Source organism: Sceloporus undulatus, chromosome 1, assembly GCF_019175285.1.
Source record: "Sceloporus undulatus isolate JIND9_A2432 ecotype Alabama chromosome 1, SceUnd_v1.1, whole genome shotgun sequence".
NCBI classification, from domain to species: Eukaryota; Metazoa; Chordata; class Lepidosauria; order Squamata; family Phrynosomatidae; genus Sceloporus; species Sceloporus undulatus.
Window position 1 is genome coordinate 259,388,164 of NC_056522.1, and position 18,198 is coordinate 259,406,361.

At 40.8% G+C, this 18,198-nt stretch overlaps 2 protein-coding genes across 4 annotated transcripts in view; one reads left to right on the forward strand and one right to left on the reverse strand.

Moving 5' to 3' along the window:
- The window catches only part of LOC121930482 (acyl-CoA 6-desaturase-like), a 45,511-nt gene extending 32,110 nt beyond the window's left edge, over positions 1 to 13,401 (forward strand). For all 3 annotated transcript variants that reach the window (XM_042466867.1, XM_042466885.1, XM_042466876.1), the window contains exons 7-12: positions 1,039 to 1,115; positions 1,314 to 1,411; positions 5,317 to 5,413; positions 5,725 to 5,804; positions 6,679 to 6,804; positions 8,272 to 13,401. In XM_042466867.1, the coding sequence (XP_042322801.1) occupies positions 1,039 to 1,115; positions 1,314 to 1,411; positions 5,317 to 5,413; positions 5,725 to 5,804; positions 6,679 to 6,804; positions 8,272 to 8,323 (530 nt within the window). In that variant the 3' untranslated portion in view covers positions 8,324 to 13,401. The remainder of the gene's footprint in view (positions 1 to 1,038; positions 1,116 to 1,313; positions 1,412 to 5,316; positions 5,414 to 5,724; positions 5,805 to 6,678; positions 6,805 to 8,271) is intronic.
- The window catches only part of LOC121926305 (acyl-CoA (8-3)-desaturase-like), a 575,266-nt gene that overhangs the window by 499,367 nt on the left and 57,701 nt on the right, over positions 1 to 18,198 (reverse strand). The window lies entirely within an intron of this gene.

The following is an 18,198-nucleotide window of genomic DNA, read 5'->3' on the forward strand; positions in this document are numbered from 1 at the left end:
TTCTTCACATTTAAACACATATCTTTTGGGAATATTTATTTAATTTATACACCAAATAAGGGACCCAAGTGGCAAGCCCCTTTCTCCCTGTTTAGGTATTAAGGTCTTCCCTCTCCCCTACATATTTAATGGGCAGCTATAAATTTGTCCCTTTCAAGTTTCCAGAGCATTAAATGTTTGTTGGTTTGTTTGTTTAAAAAACCACTCAAATCATATTGTGTGTACTTCTCCTAACTCTTTTATATTTTCAGAACTCCATGGTGTCTTTTTATTTGTATCCCACTCATTCTATAAAAAGTGTAAGACAGCATACATTCCCCCCTCCATTTTATCTTCATGTAGTGAGCTACATAGCCAAATAGAGGATCTGAACTTGAGATTCCTCAGTCCTAGTCCAACACTCTAACCACAATACTACACTGGTTGTCTTGGTTTGAATGATGAAGCTCTGTAAAAGTTCAGACGGCAAAAAACCCTAGAGCTCCACCCCAGGCTTTTTGTTCTTGAAATTAAAAGATAATCAAATGAAAGTAAGAACTGATTTCATTGTTCAGATAAAGCAACTAATAAGTACTTTTGCTATAGTAGCACTTTAGGTATATCATTTTCTTAATATAGATTTCAAAAATTATGTACCCATGGAAAGCTAACATGTCAAAGAAAAGGCTAGGCTACAGCTTTTCTTTCTGAGGTCTAGCTTGTCACATGCGAGGAGTGTTTGACATTGGTATATTTGAACATGGAGTTTCCCACTTGTATTTTGAAGTAACACAGAAGAGTGGATTGTTTTATTCTAAACATTAGACTTGGAGATAAGTAAAAAAACAACACATACTTCTTTCTGGAATAGATTGACTGAGATGTTGGACAGACCACAGATCAAAACAGACTCCTCTATTTTCTTTTTTCTTGAAAGTGGTCCCTACACTCCAGACTTTATTTTTACTTTTTTAAGTTTTACTTTTAAACATTAATCTCCTGGCCACTTGTATGCTTCACACTTGCCTTTCTCCTCTAATCTTCTGGTTTTCCTTTCAGTTTTCCCACCTCTCCTCATTCCAGTTTACTTCCATATGCAAATCTTCACGACCATGTTCAAACACAAGTTCTGGGTGGTAAGTGAAAGATTCTGCTTCCCATGTCCTACATTTTCTTCATTAAATCCCATTTCACCAAATTCAAAGGCTCTCTGACAAGATCTTATTGGGGGTGGTAACAAAGCATCTCTCTGCATTTTGTGTAGACATGAGAACTAACATAAGGAAGAAAAGAGATATCACCCATATCATATAATCTCTTTCTTCTCTCCCTAGGACTTGGCCTGGGCCTTCAGTTATTACATACGCTACTTCATTACATATGCCCCATTTTATGGAGTTATTGGATCCATGTGCCTCCTCACCTTTGTCAGGTAGGAGAGAGAAATGACCTCCATCATTCTGAAGCCTTTCCTTCCAGGGATGGCATGATGACATCACAACTGGGAAATGTTTTCAGAGTAGCCTAGTTGCATTGTTGTCATGTTATACTTTTTCACTTTTCCTAAATCTTTTCCTTGTTCATCCCACTTTGGTCTGCTACAGTATACAGTGGGCTGTTGTTATCCACTGGGGTTTGGTTCCAGGACACCCCTGGGGATACTGAAATTAGTGGAAGCTCAAGACCCATTAAATACAACAGCATAGTAAAACTGTGTTCTTTATATAAAATGGCAAAATCGAGGTTTGCTATTTGGAATTTATACTTTTTAAAATATTTTCACTCAGTGGATGCTTGAATTTATGGGGGTGTGTGAAACAGATGGGCAGGAAAAGCTGTATTGAAATCCCACCAACCACACTGACCACTCCCAAGGTGGCTGGAGTGTGCATGTCATGATCACATGGTGTGGCTTCAAGTTGCACCCCTGGGTACTTTTTTTTTTACTGTTCATCCCACCATCCCCATGCACCTTCGCAGGAGTGAAGCGCTGGTGACTGCCACTTCACCAGGACAGGATATCAGAGCAGATGTGTGCCCATGCAGATGCCAGCAAAGTACAATCATACCCCCCTTCACCCCATGCCCCCTCTTTGACTGTCTGTTTTGTGTATGTTGTACTCATCTCCCTGAGAGGTGTCGTGGTTTCTCTTTTGGGCATTGCCACCCTCACCGCTTGGGTACAGCAGCTCTGTCCCTTTTAAATGTACTCCTGCAATGGGGCATTTACATGCAAAATTAGTTTTGGAAAGAGCACCCCTTTAGAGCTGTCCTGGCGTCAGTGCATTTATCTGTACATGCAAAGGTGCGCACTTTCTGGGAGGATGCAGAAAAAAATCCAGTTCCTTTTTAGTCTGGCTTTTCTTCCAATAATAATAATAATAATAATAATAATAATAATAATAAATTTTATTTATGTTTCCCCACCTCTCCCAGTGGATTGAAGCGGGGTTATAGACTAAGTGGCTTGGGTGCACTTTCCAGCTGGCTTCAAAGTGTGCATTGTCTAAATGTCCCACCTCGAAGCTGGTATGCACATCACTGGGTTTCTCTAATTGTTTACTGTGCCCTCAGAGACTTTATTCTGAATTTCAGCTGAATTGGCTCCATTGAACTGCATTGTGTCTGAGATGGTGTGATGGCAATATGGACGTTCTGTCTCTCCTACATCTGCGGTGCCCTGTTCAAACATTCATGTCATTATCACATGATGCTACTGCCCCTAGAGGGTTCATTCAGGGTCATTGAAAACAGTTATTTTCAAAAGAAAAAAAAAAAGTTACTACAAAAACTATGTGGGCTGGGAGTGTTTGTATGGATATAGTTAAATGGCAGGGGTTTTAAAGCCTTGCTGGTTCATTGTAGCCAGAACAGAAAGTATATATGGTGGAATTGCTGCTGTGCTCTGGCAATTCCTGATTTTAAAATCCCCTTCCCCCAATTGGTTTCAGGAAAATGGCTCCATTAGGTTCAGGGCCCAATTTGTAACTGTGTCAAGGGAGCAAAGTATTTCAAATACAACCCCTCTGTAGTCCCAAAACACCTGGGTTGAGTCTCTTTCACCAGTTAGAACATTATCGGCAGTTCTTCTATACTTACAGAACGTTCTGAGGATGGAATGATGTCCTGTTGGGTGGATATGCTTCCCTGCTGGTGAAGGGACACTTCTGTCCTATCCTAGTCTCCTTCATGATGGTTAAGATTCCTCTGTCTAATCCAAGGGTGGGCAAAGGGACTGCTTGTGCCCCTCTGGAGTTTCCCCCCCCCCCCAAAATAAATGTATTTGCTCTAAAATCCCCTATAGTGGAAGGCATTTTCATCACATCTGAAGGTTATTTCCTGGTTTCATTTCAAAGGATTAATTTTAGGCTGAAACAAGCTGAAAACAAGGGAATGGGCCGTAGGATAATACAAGTGCAGGCCACAGACTACATGGCAGCCCCAATACAGCAATTAACCTGCCAATTTGTTTAAGGCAGTGCAGGCGGCTTTTTCTCAAGCAGGAAGTGACTTCTGGTTATTTATTTGTTTGGAAAAACACCTCTCCTAGACCTGAAACAGGCTAATGTCCCTCAAACCATGGCAAAATGGACTTCTAAGACCCCCAGAGGTTGCAGATGAACTGTCTGTCTGTCTACACATGGGGGGGGGGGTGTTGGGGTAGTATGAATATAGAGAGATGGATGCAGCTCCATCACATCCAGAAACGAATGTATAGATTTCACACTTGGAGTAGTTGCCCACCTATGTTCTAAGGTGAATACAATACAGACAAGGATAAAAAAAAAACCTTAAGCATAACTGGGGCCTTGTCTGCACTGGCCAGTGGCAGCCCAGAGTATCCTGGCCCCACAGCTGCTCATCCTAAACCATTACCTCACCTTCTCCTTCTGCACCACAGCAGCTGTCTGTGTGGGTATCCTGCTGAACTACATAGTGCATCCACTGCCACCACAGGTCACTTGCTTCTGAGTTCAGAACAAAGTGCCCAGCAACAGTCACATTGTGGGCTTCTCAGAATAAGTGCCCCATGGGGATGGCAGATGTACCAGTTGGCCCAGCAGGATGCCCATGTAGACATCTGTCATGGCATGGAAAAAGAGGGCTCTGGATCATCCAGGAAAATCCAGAGCAAAAAGTAAGTTTAGTTACTCCATGTTAACATTGTTATCCCCTGGTTCTTGTGTGGAACTTGCCGGATGTTGTCCGAACTGTCCACACTAGAACCAGAATTTGGGTCGTGCATTGTCCACAGGATGACACTAGAGTGAGGTGGGGTGGGAAACAGACTTTTTAGCCTGCGCAGACAAGATTTGGAACAACTTTTGCCCCGAATGCCTTTGTTATCTTCTGTATCTTATATATGGCACTGGAATTTGACCCAACATGGAAAGTAATCTCACTGCTGATATGTGTGCATGCATTTCTATTGCATTGCCTTAATTAATTCTATCCAGACATCTGCCTCATCTCTGTTGAGGACAGACATTTATAAATTACAAAGTAGATGGCTAAAAGAGGTAAAAGTAAAAAGGGATGCGGTGGCTTAGTCGTTAAGAGGCCAATTCTGATGAACAGAATATCGGAAGGTTGGCTGCTCGAGGCCCAAGTGCTGCATGATGGAGTGAGCTCCTGTCACTAGTCCAGCTTCTGCCAAACTAGCAAACTAGCATGAAAACATGCAAATGCAAGTAGATAAATAGGTACAAAGTGGGTGGGAGGTAACAAAGTTGTGTAATATTGCTGATGTAACTCTTGATATACTGTATTGCTTGATTATTGTACTGCTTTGTATAGTACTGTATTGTATTGTGACATATGTCACATAACCGGTATAATGTGAACCGCTTTGATCAGACGGAAAAGCGGTATACAAATAAAATTTTTATTATTTATTTATTATTAAAGTTCGGTGCAGTCATGCTGGCTGCATTACCGCCAGAATCCTCTTCGGGCAATGCTGGCTCTTTGGCTTAGAAATGGAGATGAGCACCACCCGTACAGTCAGTTACGACTAGACATTCATGTCAAGGGACTACCTTTACCTTTAAAATATGTTTATGACATATAAAGACACACTGCTAAATATGTTTTCTGTTGTAAAAGGTTAAAAATACAGCTAAGGGATTTGTGTGTATAGAATGGGGGAGACTGAAGTGAAGACATCACTGGAATTTAGTTGAAACAGGGATTTTACGTTAATTGATCTAATAGAGCACAAAGGCCACAATTCCACTCCACTAACTATTTTCATGCCCATTATTATTGCTTAATGAGTCCAGACTTATGAGATTGAATCTAAGTATGTTTGTGTGTCTTTTCTATTTTTTAACAAAGGTTTTTGGAAAGTCATTGGTTTGTTTGGGTCACACAGATGAATCATATTCCTATGGAAATTGACTATGAGAAGCACAGAGACTGGCTCAGTGCTCAGGTAAACATTTCTAGTCTTACACAATTGTTGAAATGTGGTGAATGCATGAAAGCCTGTGCACATATCTGAAAGACTTCTTTAGAGTGCAACTTTAGGCTGCAACCCCAAATCTCCTTATCTGGGAATAAGCCCCCTAGAATTCACTAGGATTTATTCTGAGCAGATAAAATTGGGCTGTTTGAGTAGTACGTTGCATAATGTGGGATTACAACTGATGATTCTCAAAAAGCAAAACTTACAAAGTCCATTTCATTATTGTCCAGTTCTGGACTTCATGAAGGTTCATTGTTTTGTGCACTTTTCTATTGCAGTTGGCGGCTACCTGCAATGTTGAACCGTCTTTTTTCAATGATTGGTTCAGTGGACACCTGAACTTTCAAATAGAGCACCAGTAAGTATGCAATATTTGGATATGAAAGAATTTTGCCACATGATAAATTCAGAGATAGTAATCTTTTAGGGAAGGGAAACTACTAAAAATGAAAGAACGAGTTGTTCATGTTATTTCTGTCCCACTTTCTCATGTTGTGTGCCCAAGGCAATGAACAACAACACCACATAAAATTACAATATGGTAAAATCACCCATATCATGTTGTACTGTGGGCTATTTTAAAACAAAACAGAAGACATTTGTACCAAACATAATGCTACTATTTCAGCACTGTATAGTCTGTTCTAACTATACAACTTTCTCTTAGCCATATATGCATGCATACATTCCATAGAGTGCAATGGGTGATGGATTCTGGAAATTCAAATTTTGAATGTTTCTTCATGGGAACTCCCCCCCAATAACTAATACATCAGAATTCTATCCCACCACACTCCTCTTCTACTAAGAGGAATCAACTTATTACTTCTTTACTGGGGGGACCATTTAAGTCATCCTCTTTCTTCCATTCTACCACCTCAGGATTCTGCTATTTTAATTTGCTGCTGTTTTGTATGTGTACATACCTTCAAGTTACCTGCTGACTTATGATGACTGCATGAATTGCATAGGGTTTTCTGAGACAAGGAATACTCAGATATGGAATTGCCATTTCTTTCCTCTGAAATATGCCCTACAATACTTAGTATTCTGATCTAACCAGGCCTGACCCAGCTTTGCTTTCCAAGATCCGACGGAATGTGGTGCTTTTAGGGTATTTAGGCTGGTGCTGCTACAGGGCAGCCCTTATTCCTTTAAGCAAAAATGGAAAGGAGTGAAGTGAATTTATTTGATCTTCTATTCCTGCTGGTTTCTTTTTTCTTTTATTTAAGTTTGTTTCCTACAATGCCGCGCCACAACTACTACAAGATAGCGCCACTGGTGAAGTCACTTTGCGCCAAGTATGACGTCCCTTATGAAGAAAAGCCTCTTCTAAAGGCATTCTCAGATATTGTTGGGTAAGAAGCTTGGTGGGGATTGGCAATGTGCTCATGAAATCATCTAGTGCCAACATGCCAAGGGTGGGACACTTCCTTTAGCCCAACAGCTAAGTTCTGTTTCACTGAAAATTCTGTGGGAAGACATGACCAAAGGCAAACGGATGGGACCAAAAATAGCAGAATTGTACATTGTTGCTTAAAGCTCATAAAGCCAGTAGCTAAACCTTAAGAAAACCCACACAACATTTGTAAATCCATACAAATTTGGGAAACCACCCAACAGTGGTGCCATTAGAAGGGACCATTGCTATCTGGGGAACCCAAGAGAGCCAGATTCAGTCCTAGGACTTGAGGTTCCTCACCTCATTCTAACGATTCTAAAAATATGTCAGAAGACCTGTAAGCCATATTCCACCCACCAAAGTTTTTGTTCCTTCACCCAAGAAAGTGCATTGAAGATAAATGATTGGCCAAACACTGATAGGCTTGGGGACTCCTCTTTATGAGATGGAGAAAGGCGATGGTCCAAATGTCATTGGCTACATATACACTTTGATTTGCAATGTGGGCAGCGCTTCTGTATGCCCAAAATGGAATCTTTCTCTCACTATTGTTTTGCAAAGAAAATATAACATATTAAGTATATGTACAGCTACATGATGGACCATTCTGCTCACATCAAAAACTGGTGCATACACTTAACAGAGCAGCATGTATAAGATTCAGATGGCCCAAGATTAAAAATATTTGTGTACTGCATAAAACCTGTTTGCTTTATATTACCTGTCTGTTTAAAAACACAGCTGCCATTCAGCTTGATAACTATTAAACCAACGTAGATTGCAGGGTTATTAGGATGAGGAAACAACAGGATGATACTGTGTGTCCTACTCTGAATTTCTTGGTGGCAGGAAAAAATACAAATATGGTGAAGAAATAGATAAATGAAAGGAATGTCAAGTATTATAAAGTGAGAAAAGAAAAAAACTTATTTTTTGTGGGTTTTTAGAGTTTATTCCTGATGTTTCACCAGCATCTGTGGCTGGCATCTTCAGAGAATGCTAACCTGGAAGAGTGTGTGTGTGTGTGTGTGTGTCTGTGTGTGCGCGCGCGCGCGCGCGCATGCCCACACACAGACACACACACACACACACTGTGTGATCCTGGGTGAGGAGGAGTGATTCCCATGTTAATCTGTGTATTGTTCTGTTATTGATGGCCTCCTCAGGGTAGGAGGATATGCAATGAAAGCCTTCGACTTCAAAAAACTTATTCATTGCCTGATACCAAGTCATCTTATAGGCCTTTAAGTGGGCTTTTATGACACATTAGAACTACCTCCCAAAGGTATCACTCAAGCCAAATCAACCAGTCTCAAACAGTGAGCCAATGAAGTGTCCAAAACGGATGTGACCTGGAAGTGAATTTTCTAGCTTAGAAGCCGTGATCACACTGGAATGTCATGCCTTTCTTCTTCCTCTGTAGGTCCCTAAAGAAATCTGGAGAACTCTGGTTGGATGCCTATCTCCATAAATGAAGCTGGATTTCAAAGACAAGGGGGAAGATGTTGGTAGAGGGTAGGGGGCTGGGGGAGTGACATGTGTTCTTATTGTCCAATTTCAGTCAGTATCTGTGTTTGCAGTTTGAAGAGTTTCCACTGATGATGGGGTGGGTTCAGGGGACCTGTTTAAAATCAGAGATTGTTTCAGCTATTTTGAGTATTACCTGTAGAGGATGAATGGAAAACACAGTTCCTAAGACATGATGGCTGAAAATTGGCCTAATAAGTTGGAGGGAGTTTTCAGTAAGACAAACTGGGGAATGAAAGTGCACATACATAGAGCTATCCCCTTGTTCCTATTCTGACTACTTTCCCATCTTGGTCTCAGGCACATAGTTTACACAGAGATTTAAAACAATAACAACACTGTCCAGCTTCCAGGTATTGGTTTGAAATGCAAACAGTAAAAGGAGCACAACTGGCTTCTTTTTAAAAATCTTAAATTATTTTCCCTTTAATGCTGGAACACAGAGTAGGAAATGTAATGTGAAACACTTGAAACCCCCGTTTTACAAATCCTTCTTAAGGGGCTCACAATTGAGACAATAAAAACTAGAATTAGATGTTTTTAAAAAGCCACACCACATTATTTCCAACTTATGGCAACCCTAAGGCAAACTTATCACAAAGTTTTCTTGGCAAGATTTCTTCAGAAGAAGTTTGCCTTTGCTTTCCCCTGAGGCTGAGAGTGTGTGATTTGGCCAAAATCACCCAGTGAATTTTCATGGCCAAGTATGGACTTGAATTCTGGTCTCCAAAGTCGTAGTCCAACATTCAAACCACTACACTATGTGGCTCTCTAAAAACTAATTAGTGTCACCCATGATACCCATTAGAAAATTTCCTAGGGGAATTCTTCACTCTCTTTCCCCAAAGGAGAAATGAAAGACACAACTGCAATTAGCAAATGTATGTCTGACTCCTTTGCTTACAGCCCTAGGATGCTATGTGTCTTCCTTCTTATTTTCTCCCTCTCTCTGATAACATTCACTGCCTGAACAAAACTACATGTACTTGCCTTGCATTGAGTTTTGTGCAGTTCATTTCCTTTTCTGTATTAGTTCTCTGCACAAATCTGTGCAATAGTTAAATCAGACATTCTGATCCATAAAAGGGTTGCATGTGTGGGAGCAGGCTTTCACATCTGTATCCCCAACTGGATAGGGAATCCTGCACATAAATGGCTGGTGTCTGCATAGTTCACAAGCTGTGCAGCTCCAATTGGATGCTGGATTTCAGGATGAAAGCGGGGACACTTATTTCTTATTTATTCCTAAGTGATTGGAGCTCATTTCTTTAGGAAGCTTGCCTCTTGCAATCAATTCAAAAATCTTTAAATTGGCCTAAAAATGAGGGAGTTTTTTTTTTCAGGCAGAGCTGTAATCATTGCATTTATCTAACCACATTCCTCCTAGAGTGTTTTCTAAAAGGTAATGGCTTCATCTCTTTGCCATTTCTGCTCAAAGGTTTTTTCTTTATGATGTTGAAAACAATCTGTCTCTGATTTTATTTCTGATATGAAATTCCATAGATGTTTAAGGAATATTTCATTATCATTTTTCTTAGATACAGTATAGACAGCTCAGAAAACAATGGTTTGTGAAAACACTTGGTACAAAGTTTGCTGAAATCATGGAAAGGTCAGAATGATTGTACTAGAACAGTGATTGTGAACCTTTTTGGGGCCGAGTGCCCCAACTTAAAGGTTTTTCTGGCACCAAATGTTTTCCAGTGCTGGGGACAAGACTTCCGCCCTCCTTCCGAGGTAGGAATTCACCCCCCACACCTTGGAGAGACAGATGGAGGCCAGGAAAGGTCTGGGAGGAGAAGGAACAGGCATGCACTTGTTCCTCCTTCCCCCTCTCCACACCTTTCCCGGCCTCCAGCTGCCTCTGGAGAGACAGCTGGGGGCCAGGAAAGGTCTGGGTGAAGGAGGAACAGTTGTGTGCATCTGTTCCACCTTTTCTCCACCAGGTGCTGGGCCAAATGGCATCACGTGCCATAGGCTCACCATCACGGTACTAGAATATGTGGACTCTTCAGCTTGATAGCATTATATTGTGTTCAGTTGTCAGTTCACAAACTTTCATGGGAGAATGAATGTAACACTCCCAATCAGTAGGCAAAGTGTGGAATATGCTGCTGCCACACTTGCCTTTTCCTGTCCTCACTGAGAGAGATGTGTCTTTTATTGTCTCTCTCCATCATGCATTAGCTGGATTTTTGTGGGTATCTAAATAGTTTCCTCTGTGAGTATTGCTAAGTTTTTACATGTTGAGTTTGTCAGAGGTTTTCTTTAATGAAATCCTAAACATGCCTGATAGAAATAAACTCCACTAGGTTCAGTGTGATTTTTGCCCCACGTCTTGGTTGCACAGGATTGCAATCTCCGTTATATTTCAGTTCCCCTTAGATGGTGTATGTTAACTTTTAATAATTGAAGCAGAATAGAGAAACAATGAGGTGTAATACGAATTAGCACAAGGCCAGCCAAAATGCCATGGATAAATATGCAGGCTTTTGTGTTCTCCATCATGTTCTTCATGTTCATCAAACTAGATGATTTTTAAAAATGCTGTAGGTGAGAGGGTTAGCACACATGAAGTACAGATTAGGTCAGATTTTTTATGGCATGAGGTCTGTAGATATTTTGTGTGTAAAAGGCAGCAATAGCCACAACTCAGTTATGTGTCATGAAATAAATACTTCCTTGGTCCAATTATAAATGGGGGATATCAAATGGTTTAAAGAAGTATTTTTACCTCAATGGATTGCTTTTTCAGTCCTCCCAATTTTAAAAGTGAGATCTCATCCAGCGTGGACTGCTTCTGATGTTGCATATCTTAATTATCCAGCTTACCCCAGCAGGCACACCCAAACTAATTGAACAGTCCTAGATTTTGTTCCTGCTCTTTCCAATTTATGTTGGGTTAAAATAAACCAACCTGGAGAGGTGATATAAAAAGTCTCTGATCATACTGGGATCATACTGGGAGCTGACAGAAAATTAAACATTTATGGATCTTCAAAATAAAATTGGAAAGTAAAGGAACATAATTTGCAACTTTCTGGGTTCTTTAAGCAGTCTGGATACACTGGGTAGTTAAAATGCTAAAACAATTGCTGCTAGTTTCAAATTCTTATTCAGTTAGATGCTCATGCAACCTAACTTTCCTCCTACAATTGGTGAGGATGTAAGACAGTCCATACTATACTGAGTTTGTTGAAGGAAAGATGGGTTATGAATGTAATAAATAAATGAATAAATATAGCCATGTGAATATGCTTCCAGGAAAGCCACTTGTTTCCTGCATCAGAAGAGTTAGAGATGTGAATAAGATCTGTCTTACAGAGGTTCTGAAACCTTCTTGATTGTTCACATGCCTTATGTTTACATCTGACTTAGTGCATATGGTATATTAATAACTAATTTCAAATCAAAGTAAATATATTGTTTCGGTCCACACCAAGTGAAATGTTAAATTAGCCCTTCATGACTAGATGTTATTAATTCAAATCACAGTTGAATCTGCTCCTAATACCTATTTGGTGCCTCTTGACTATTTTGTAAATGATATAAATCTTACTTGCCACTATGTCTGTAGCTACCACAATGGATGTTTCAGTCCACATTTGCTCAACGTTGTTTCTGCTGTGAATCTGGGAACCTCTGGCACCTCTGATTCCCAAATTAACAGGAACATTTATGTTTTGCAAAACTTTTGGAATATTGTATAGGAAGAATATTAGCATGACACTGTGGATAACACAACTGCATACTGCCTTAATGTCTCTGGGAATGACTCAGCCAGAGTAAAGAATTTTTAAGTCCCGTTGATTTAAGCTTGAGAGATTTATACATTTAATTTAGTATTGACCCATAAAAATGCTTAATTGGCTGAGTCATGCCTTCTTCCTGGTTCTGTGAATGTATTTCATTTTCTCTGCTCTAGTGCATACACGTGAGTGTGCACTCACATGAACACACAATGTACTGTAACATTTTCTTTACAGTCTTCCAACTAGAGAGCTCACTTGAGCTGATTTTTTTCAGTTTCTTTGATTTTCCAAACTTTACTCTGGGGGGGGGGCTGTCATAACATGCAGCAATTTTCTTCCTAGTTTTGCTCTATGCCATCCTTCTACTAATTTTCCACCTTGCACCAATGTCTTCTTTTTCCTTGGCTCAGAATAGCCCCAGAAAGGTGGGGACTGAGCCTTTGGAAGTCAGTAGACTTTTTTCATCAGTTATGGGGAAGATTTAGTTTTTTATTGAAATAAAAATGTCATGTTTTGCACTGATGGTATCTTTGGGAAATGGCACTTTTATCTTCTGATTGCTAGGTAAACATTGCTTAGAATTCTCCCACCACCACCAACATGATTGGTTGAACTTCATGAACCCCAGATATATCAGACTACAACCCTCATCACCCAAGGCTGGTTAGTGGTGGTGGAATGTGTAGACGAAAAACACTTGGAGAGCACCAAGTAGGGAGCATCTCTGATTTTGAACAAGGAACAATGTTACTCGGACAATCAACAGAACTAGAGGCCAGTGTGCAGCTATAGAGGGCAATTATTTCCAGTGAAAATACTGTGAGTCCTGAAGAACAACATAAGTACTGAAAAGGGCTTTTTCCAGTTTGGGGCAAAGATTTATCTTCCTCCTTTGACAAAGATAAGTCCAGTGGCTACTTTTATGGAAGCCATTCTTGTTCATGGGGGATAAACACACCAAAAATTCACTAACTGAAATAAATGTAGCTTTTGTATTTGGGAGATATTCTGAGTGTTCTGTTTCATTGCTGTTATTGGAAGGCAACATTCCTCTCCTCCCAGGAGATCAAAACACCAATTCTTTGGTACGGTGCACACTGTTATTGGGTATATTCAAATGTAGTCATCCCGGCTTTAAGTACTGAGCATCATATGTTCACTTTTCAGTGAGATTTGCAGCTCTAACTAGTCTCAATGCAGTTATAGTCCCCAAACCCATCTGTTTCCTTAAGATTTGTTTTCCAGAAAATTTGCATAAAGTATGCTTAGCCACATAGTGTGAAAACTATACAGTGGTACCCCGGGATACGAATGCGCCGCCTTACGAAATTTCCGGGTTACGAAAAAAATCCATTCAAAAAAAACTGTTCCGGCTTACGAAGGTTTTTTCGGGTTACGAAAAATTTTTTGGTGCTTTTCGGCGCTATTTCACACGAAATCGCGGCTTTTCCCCATTAGCGCCTATGGGTTTTCGGCTTGCGAAGGCTTTTCGGGTTACGAAAGCGGCGGCGGAACGAATTAATTTCGTAACCCGAGGTACCACTGTATTTATTTTGGATGAGTGGGTGAATTTTCTCATTTCGAACAAAGTATCTGCTTCTGATTCCTCTAATTTTAAAGTCTTGAAGAAGGCTGTGTTCCAGGGGAAATTCAATAAAATGGAAATGGATTTGTATAGCCTGTGATGTTGGAATGAACCAAAATCCTTTGCTAGGTGTTGAAATCAATATATTGAGCTTATCTTTCTGACTATGAGGCTGGAGCCACCCATTTTTGTTCCCGAGGAACGTCGCAGCAGCCAAACTGTGTGGCATCCCTCCGCACCAAAAAGAACCCAGAAAAACCAGGTTCTTTTGAGTCCGCATGGTGGACGTCACAAATATGCCATTGGCGCACTGTGATGCATCAGTGATGTAAGTGACGTGCAGCAACATCTATATGTTGCGCATCACTTATGTCATGATGGTGGCCTCCTTGTGGACAGGAGTCCGCCATCATGGCACTGCTGTTACGTGCTAGAGTTCGGGAGCTTGCGGTTGGTGCACGCTCTCGAACTCTAGAATTAGCACCAGCACTCTGCTTCCCGCTCGTCTGTCTCAGGCCTATATGACACTTGAGAAAGACTTATCTGTACAGTTGAGCTAATATGTGTGGGCTTCCTTCAGCAAGGTAGGAAAGCCAAGCTGTCAGATGGATTTATAATGAGCCAGTTTCAGTTGAGATGTAGTTGCCAACTCAGCACTGGTATTATGGGCAATTTAGAATGTTTTTGCACAGAAGTAAATTATGCGCCTGAGTGGAAAAATCCATCCATCCTCTGTCTCCCTGGCAAACCAGTGTGGAAGTATATCTCTTAATTTCTTTTCACGAAGAACAACAATTAGTTACATGAATGAAAAAGAGAATGAACTAACTTTTGTTTTCTTGCTGCACTTTGCTATTATCTTAGAAATTTTCCAGATGATATCTAAGTAGCAAAAGGCGTATATAAATTGTGTTACCAAAAAAAAAAAAAAATCAGCAACATGAAAAGTGTGTAAGAAAGTAACAGGGTTAGAAATGTGGTGTGAGTGAAAAGGAAAAACATGAAAGGGGAAAATAGCTATAGCTACAAGAAGAACCAGACTGCTTCATATTTTGTTTTGTAACAATGGCAGTTAAATAATGTGTGGATTGTGACTGATGCTGCAAGGATATAACAGAGTTAAAAAGAGAGAGGACATGTCCATTAAAAAAAAATTAAAGTTGTATATGATCAAGAGCCAGAGGCCCAAATTTACCCACCCCCTCTCCTGCATCCTTAATAGATGGTGAGAGCAACACACTTTAGTTTAAGCTGACTGATTTGATGAAATCTGTGTTTCTGAGAGCCAATTCAAATCTTCATAAAACATCCGAGAACAGCCTTCTGAGACTGCACCATCTCAGATTACAGATAGTTTTTATACTATTTTTAATCTAGCATCTGAGCGCATTATAAAGCAGGGGGTTTGACTCATGGAGCCCTCATTTCTATGGCGGAGCCCCTAAGAGGCCTACCCTATGTCTTACAAGTTAATGGTATTTAGGAGTATATATAAGAATATATTCTTATTCTTTAATTTCATTCAGTTTTTCTTTCATTTTCCTGGAGCTGCCACAAAGCACCTGGAAAGTGCACACTAAGGGCTCCTCAGAGCACAAGTTAGGAACCCCTGTATATAAAGGCTGTCATTTTTTTATGTGTTTAGATTTAATGTGTGAATTCTTAGGTCTGTGGCATATGACAAAATTGGTGATACAATAGCTGGAATCCAGAGGAATTTGCCAGGCAACAAACATAGTGCCTAACCTCACATTTCATTGGAGTTCAGTTGCCCAAATTGCCTATTTTTTTATTGTCTACTGTTCAATAAAATCATAGCTGTTGAATATAAAAGCGGGTTGAGTCTTAATTATCCATATTAAGAGCTTTATCGCACTGCGTTCCTTCCGTTCCGTTCTGAGCACGGAACGGAAGGAGCAGGGACGAGTGCGGAACGAGTGGGGGACAGATTTTACCGCATGCACCTGTCCCTCATTCGTTCCGTTCCCCCTCTCTTCCGTTCTTAATCCGTTCCAGAGGGGGAAATTTTTGAGAACTGTTCTGAACAGTTCTCAAAAAGCGTTCCCTCTGGAACGGAATGAGAAGGGAAGAGAGGGGGAACGGAACAAGTGAGGGACGGGTGTGTGCGGCAAAATCCGTCCCCCATTCGTTTCTGTTTCCTGCCGGGCCGGGCCGAGAACCCGGTGCGATAAAGCTCTAAGTAACTTCATGCGCACACACACACATACAATACATGAATTTACATTTCCCATATGGTTTCCTCAGTCAAACACAACCAAACAAGTTGAGAATTTATCTGTTATATTTGACTAATCAAAAAAAGGACTTCCAATGCTAAAAATGTAGTAAAAGGTCTGGATGCTCTTCTTACATTATTGGAAATCAGGAGTAGCTATTTCCAGACTTTGATGCTTATTACCTCCAGCCAGCATAGGCAGTCATAACAGCTAATGGGAATTGTAGTCCAAAAACAGCTGAGGTGACAGATTGTCCACCCTGATGGACATGATGTTTTCATGTTCCAAAACACTGACATTTGCTTCCATTGGCTCAGGTGGACTCTGAGTCAGTGATCTGTGATGTTAACATTGCATCATCAACAACAAGCCAAACTGAATTTTTATATTATCACTGAAGAAATCATTTCAGGATGCATCTACACTGCAGTATTAACGCAGTTTGACATCACTTTAACTGTTACAGCTCAGTGCTGTAGAATTCTAGGATCTGAAGTTTTGTGAGCTATTTAGCCTTGTTAGTCAGAGAGCTCTAATGCCAAAACAAACTACAAATCCCAGGAATCCATAGCATAAACTATATTTTCCATACATTTATAGAGTCTAGAGGTAATCTCATTGTTTACACAAACATAATTTTGTAAAGGCTTGCAACAATCAATCAATGTTTATTGATTAGCCCTTAGGCCAAATGACACAAAAGCAGATAAAACATGCTATAAAAATTCTATAGAAGTTCTATAGAAATTAGAAAAAGCTAAATATAATCTAAAATATGAATAAAATACTGTACAGATACCATGTGAATGCCATACAATTTAAGTACAAAACCCATAAATGAAACAAAATTATAAAACTTGATTATAAAAATTATATAAAAGATTCAAAATACAGTGGGCCCTTGCTTTACGTGGAGGATCCGTTCTGCCCCCCCCCCCCCCACATAAGGCGAATTCCGACTATGCTCAAGCCCCGTTCATTTGAATGGGGCCCATGCGCGGCGGTGCGGGAGCATGCAGGGCACCATGGGTGTGCGCCCCATTCATTTGAATGGGATGTGCTGCGCCCTGCACACTCCCCATGGACACACTGTAACGTGGGTGCACTGTACAAAAATGGGTAAAATGTGCCCACCCCTTTCCCCAACGAATCTGGGCCTGAGCTACCACAGCGGCAGTCCCAGAGGCCCCGATCCGCTGCTTTTCCTGGCCTCGGGAAAGTGGCAAAACGCCACTTCCTCGCAGCCTGGAAAGGGATGTCCTTGAGGCTCCATGCCCCAAGGACACCCCAGCAGTGGTGGGGAGGCAGAAAAAGGGGCCACTCAGCCCCTTGCTCTTTTGTGTCACTGGCGCAGGCATGTAAAGGCTGCGCCAGTGACACAAACTGCAAAAGGAGCTCCAAAACGGAGGTGGCGTGGCCGTGACATTGTAATGGCAGTGCCCATGTAGACAGGGTGCTGCCATTACAACACCGCAGGTATGTGCTAGGATTGTGGGGCATCTGGAAAGGATGCCCCAAGGCAACCCTAGCATGTATCCAGGCTGGCGCAAAGCTCCGGTCTGGATACTGCCATGGGGGGGGGGGGGATACAGATTTAAAATGTAAAGGCTTGTAATGTAGCCCCTATATGAATTCCTAAGGGGTCAATCAGCCACATCTGCTGAGGGATATATTTCTAATGTTCTACCATGAATGTTGCTTATGTAGCCAAAACAGTACCAGCCATGAACCATACACATACACACCCCTAGGGTCATCCACCTTCAACAGCCAGTTGAGGGCTGAGCCACCTTTAAGGCCCTTTTCTACTGCATGGTTATAGCAATATGATTCCACTTTAACCACCATGGCAACATCCTATGGAATCCTAGGCTTGCCAGTTTAGGAAGAGGTACATTTAGACAGTCAGGGAACTCTTCTAGTGTCTCTCCAAATTGCACAGTTAAAGTAGAATCATAATGCCATAACTGTGCAGTGTGAAGGGCCATAATAAATTTATTATAGCATAGGTATTGCTGAATGAGGGAGTCATCCAGGATTCTTAAGACGTTTGAAGTGTTATCCCTAATTAGGAGATATACATATACATATACATATATATATATATATATATATAATGTCTATAAGTCAACTTCATGTATAAGTCAAGGGCAGGTTGGGGGCCAAAATTAAATGATTTTGATAAGACTCATGAATAAGTCGAAAGTAAATCTTAGGATTATTTACCAAAGGATGTGAAAAATGAATCT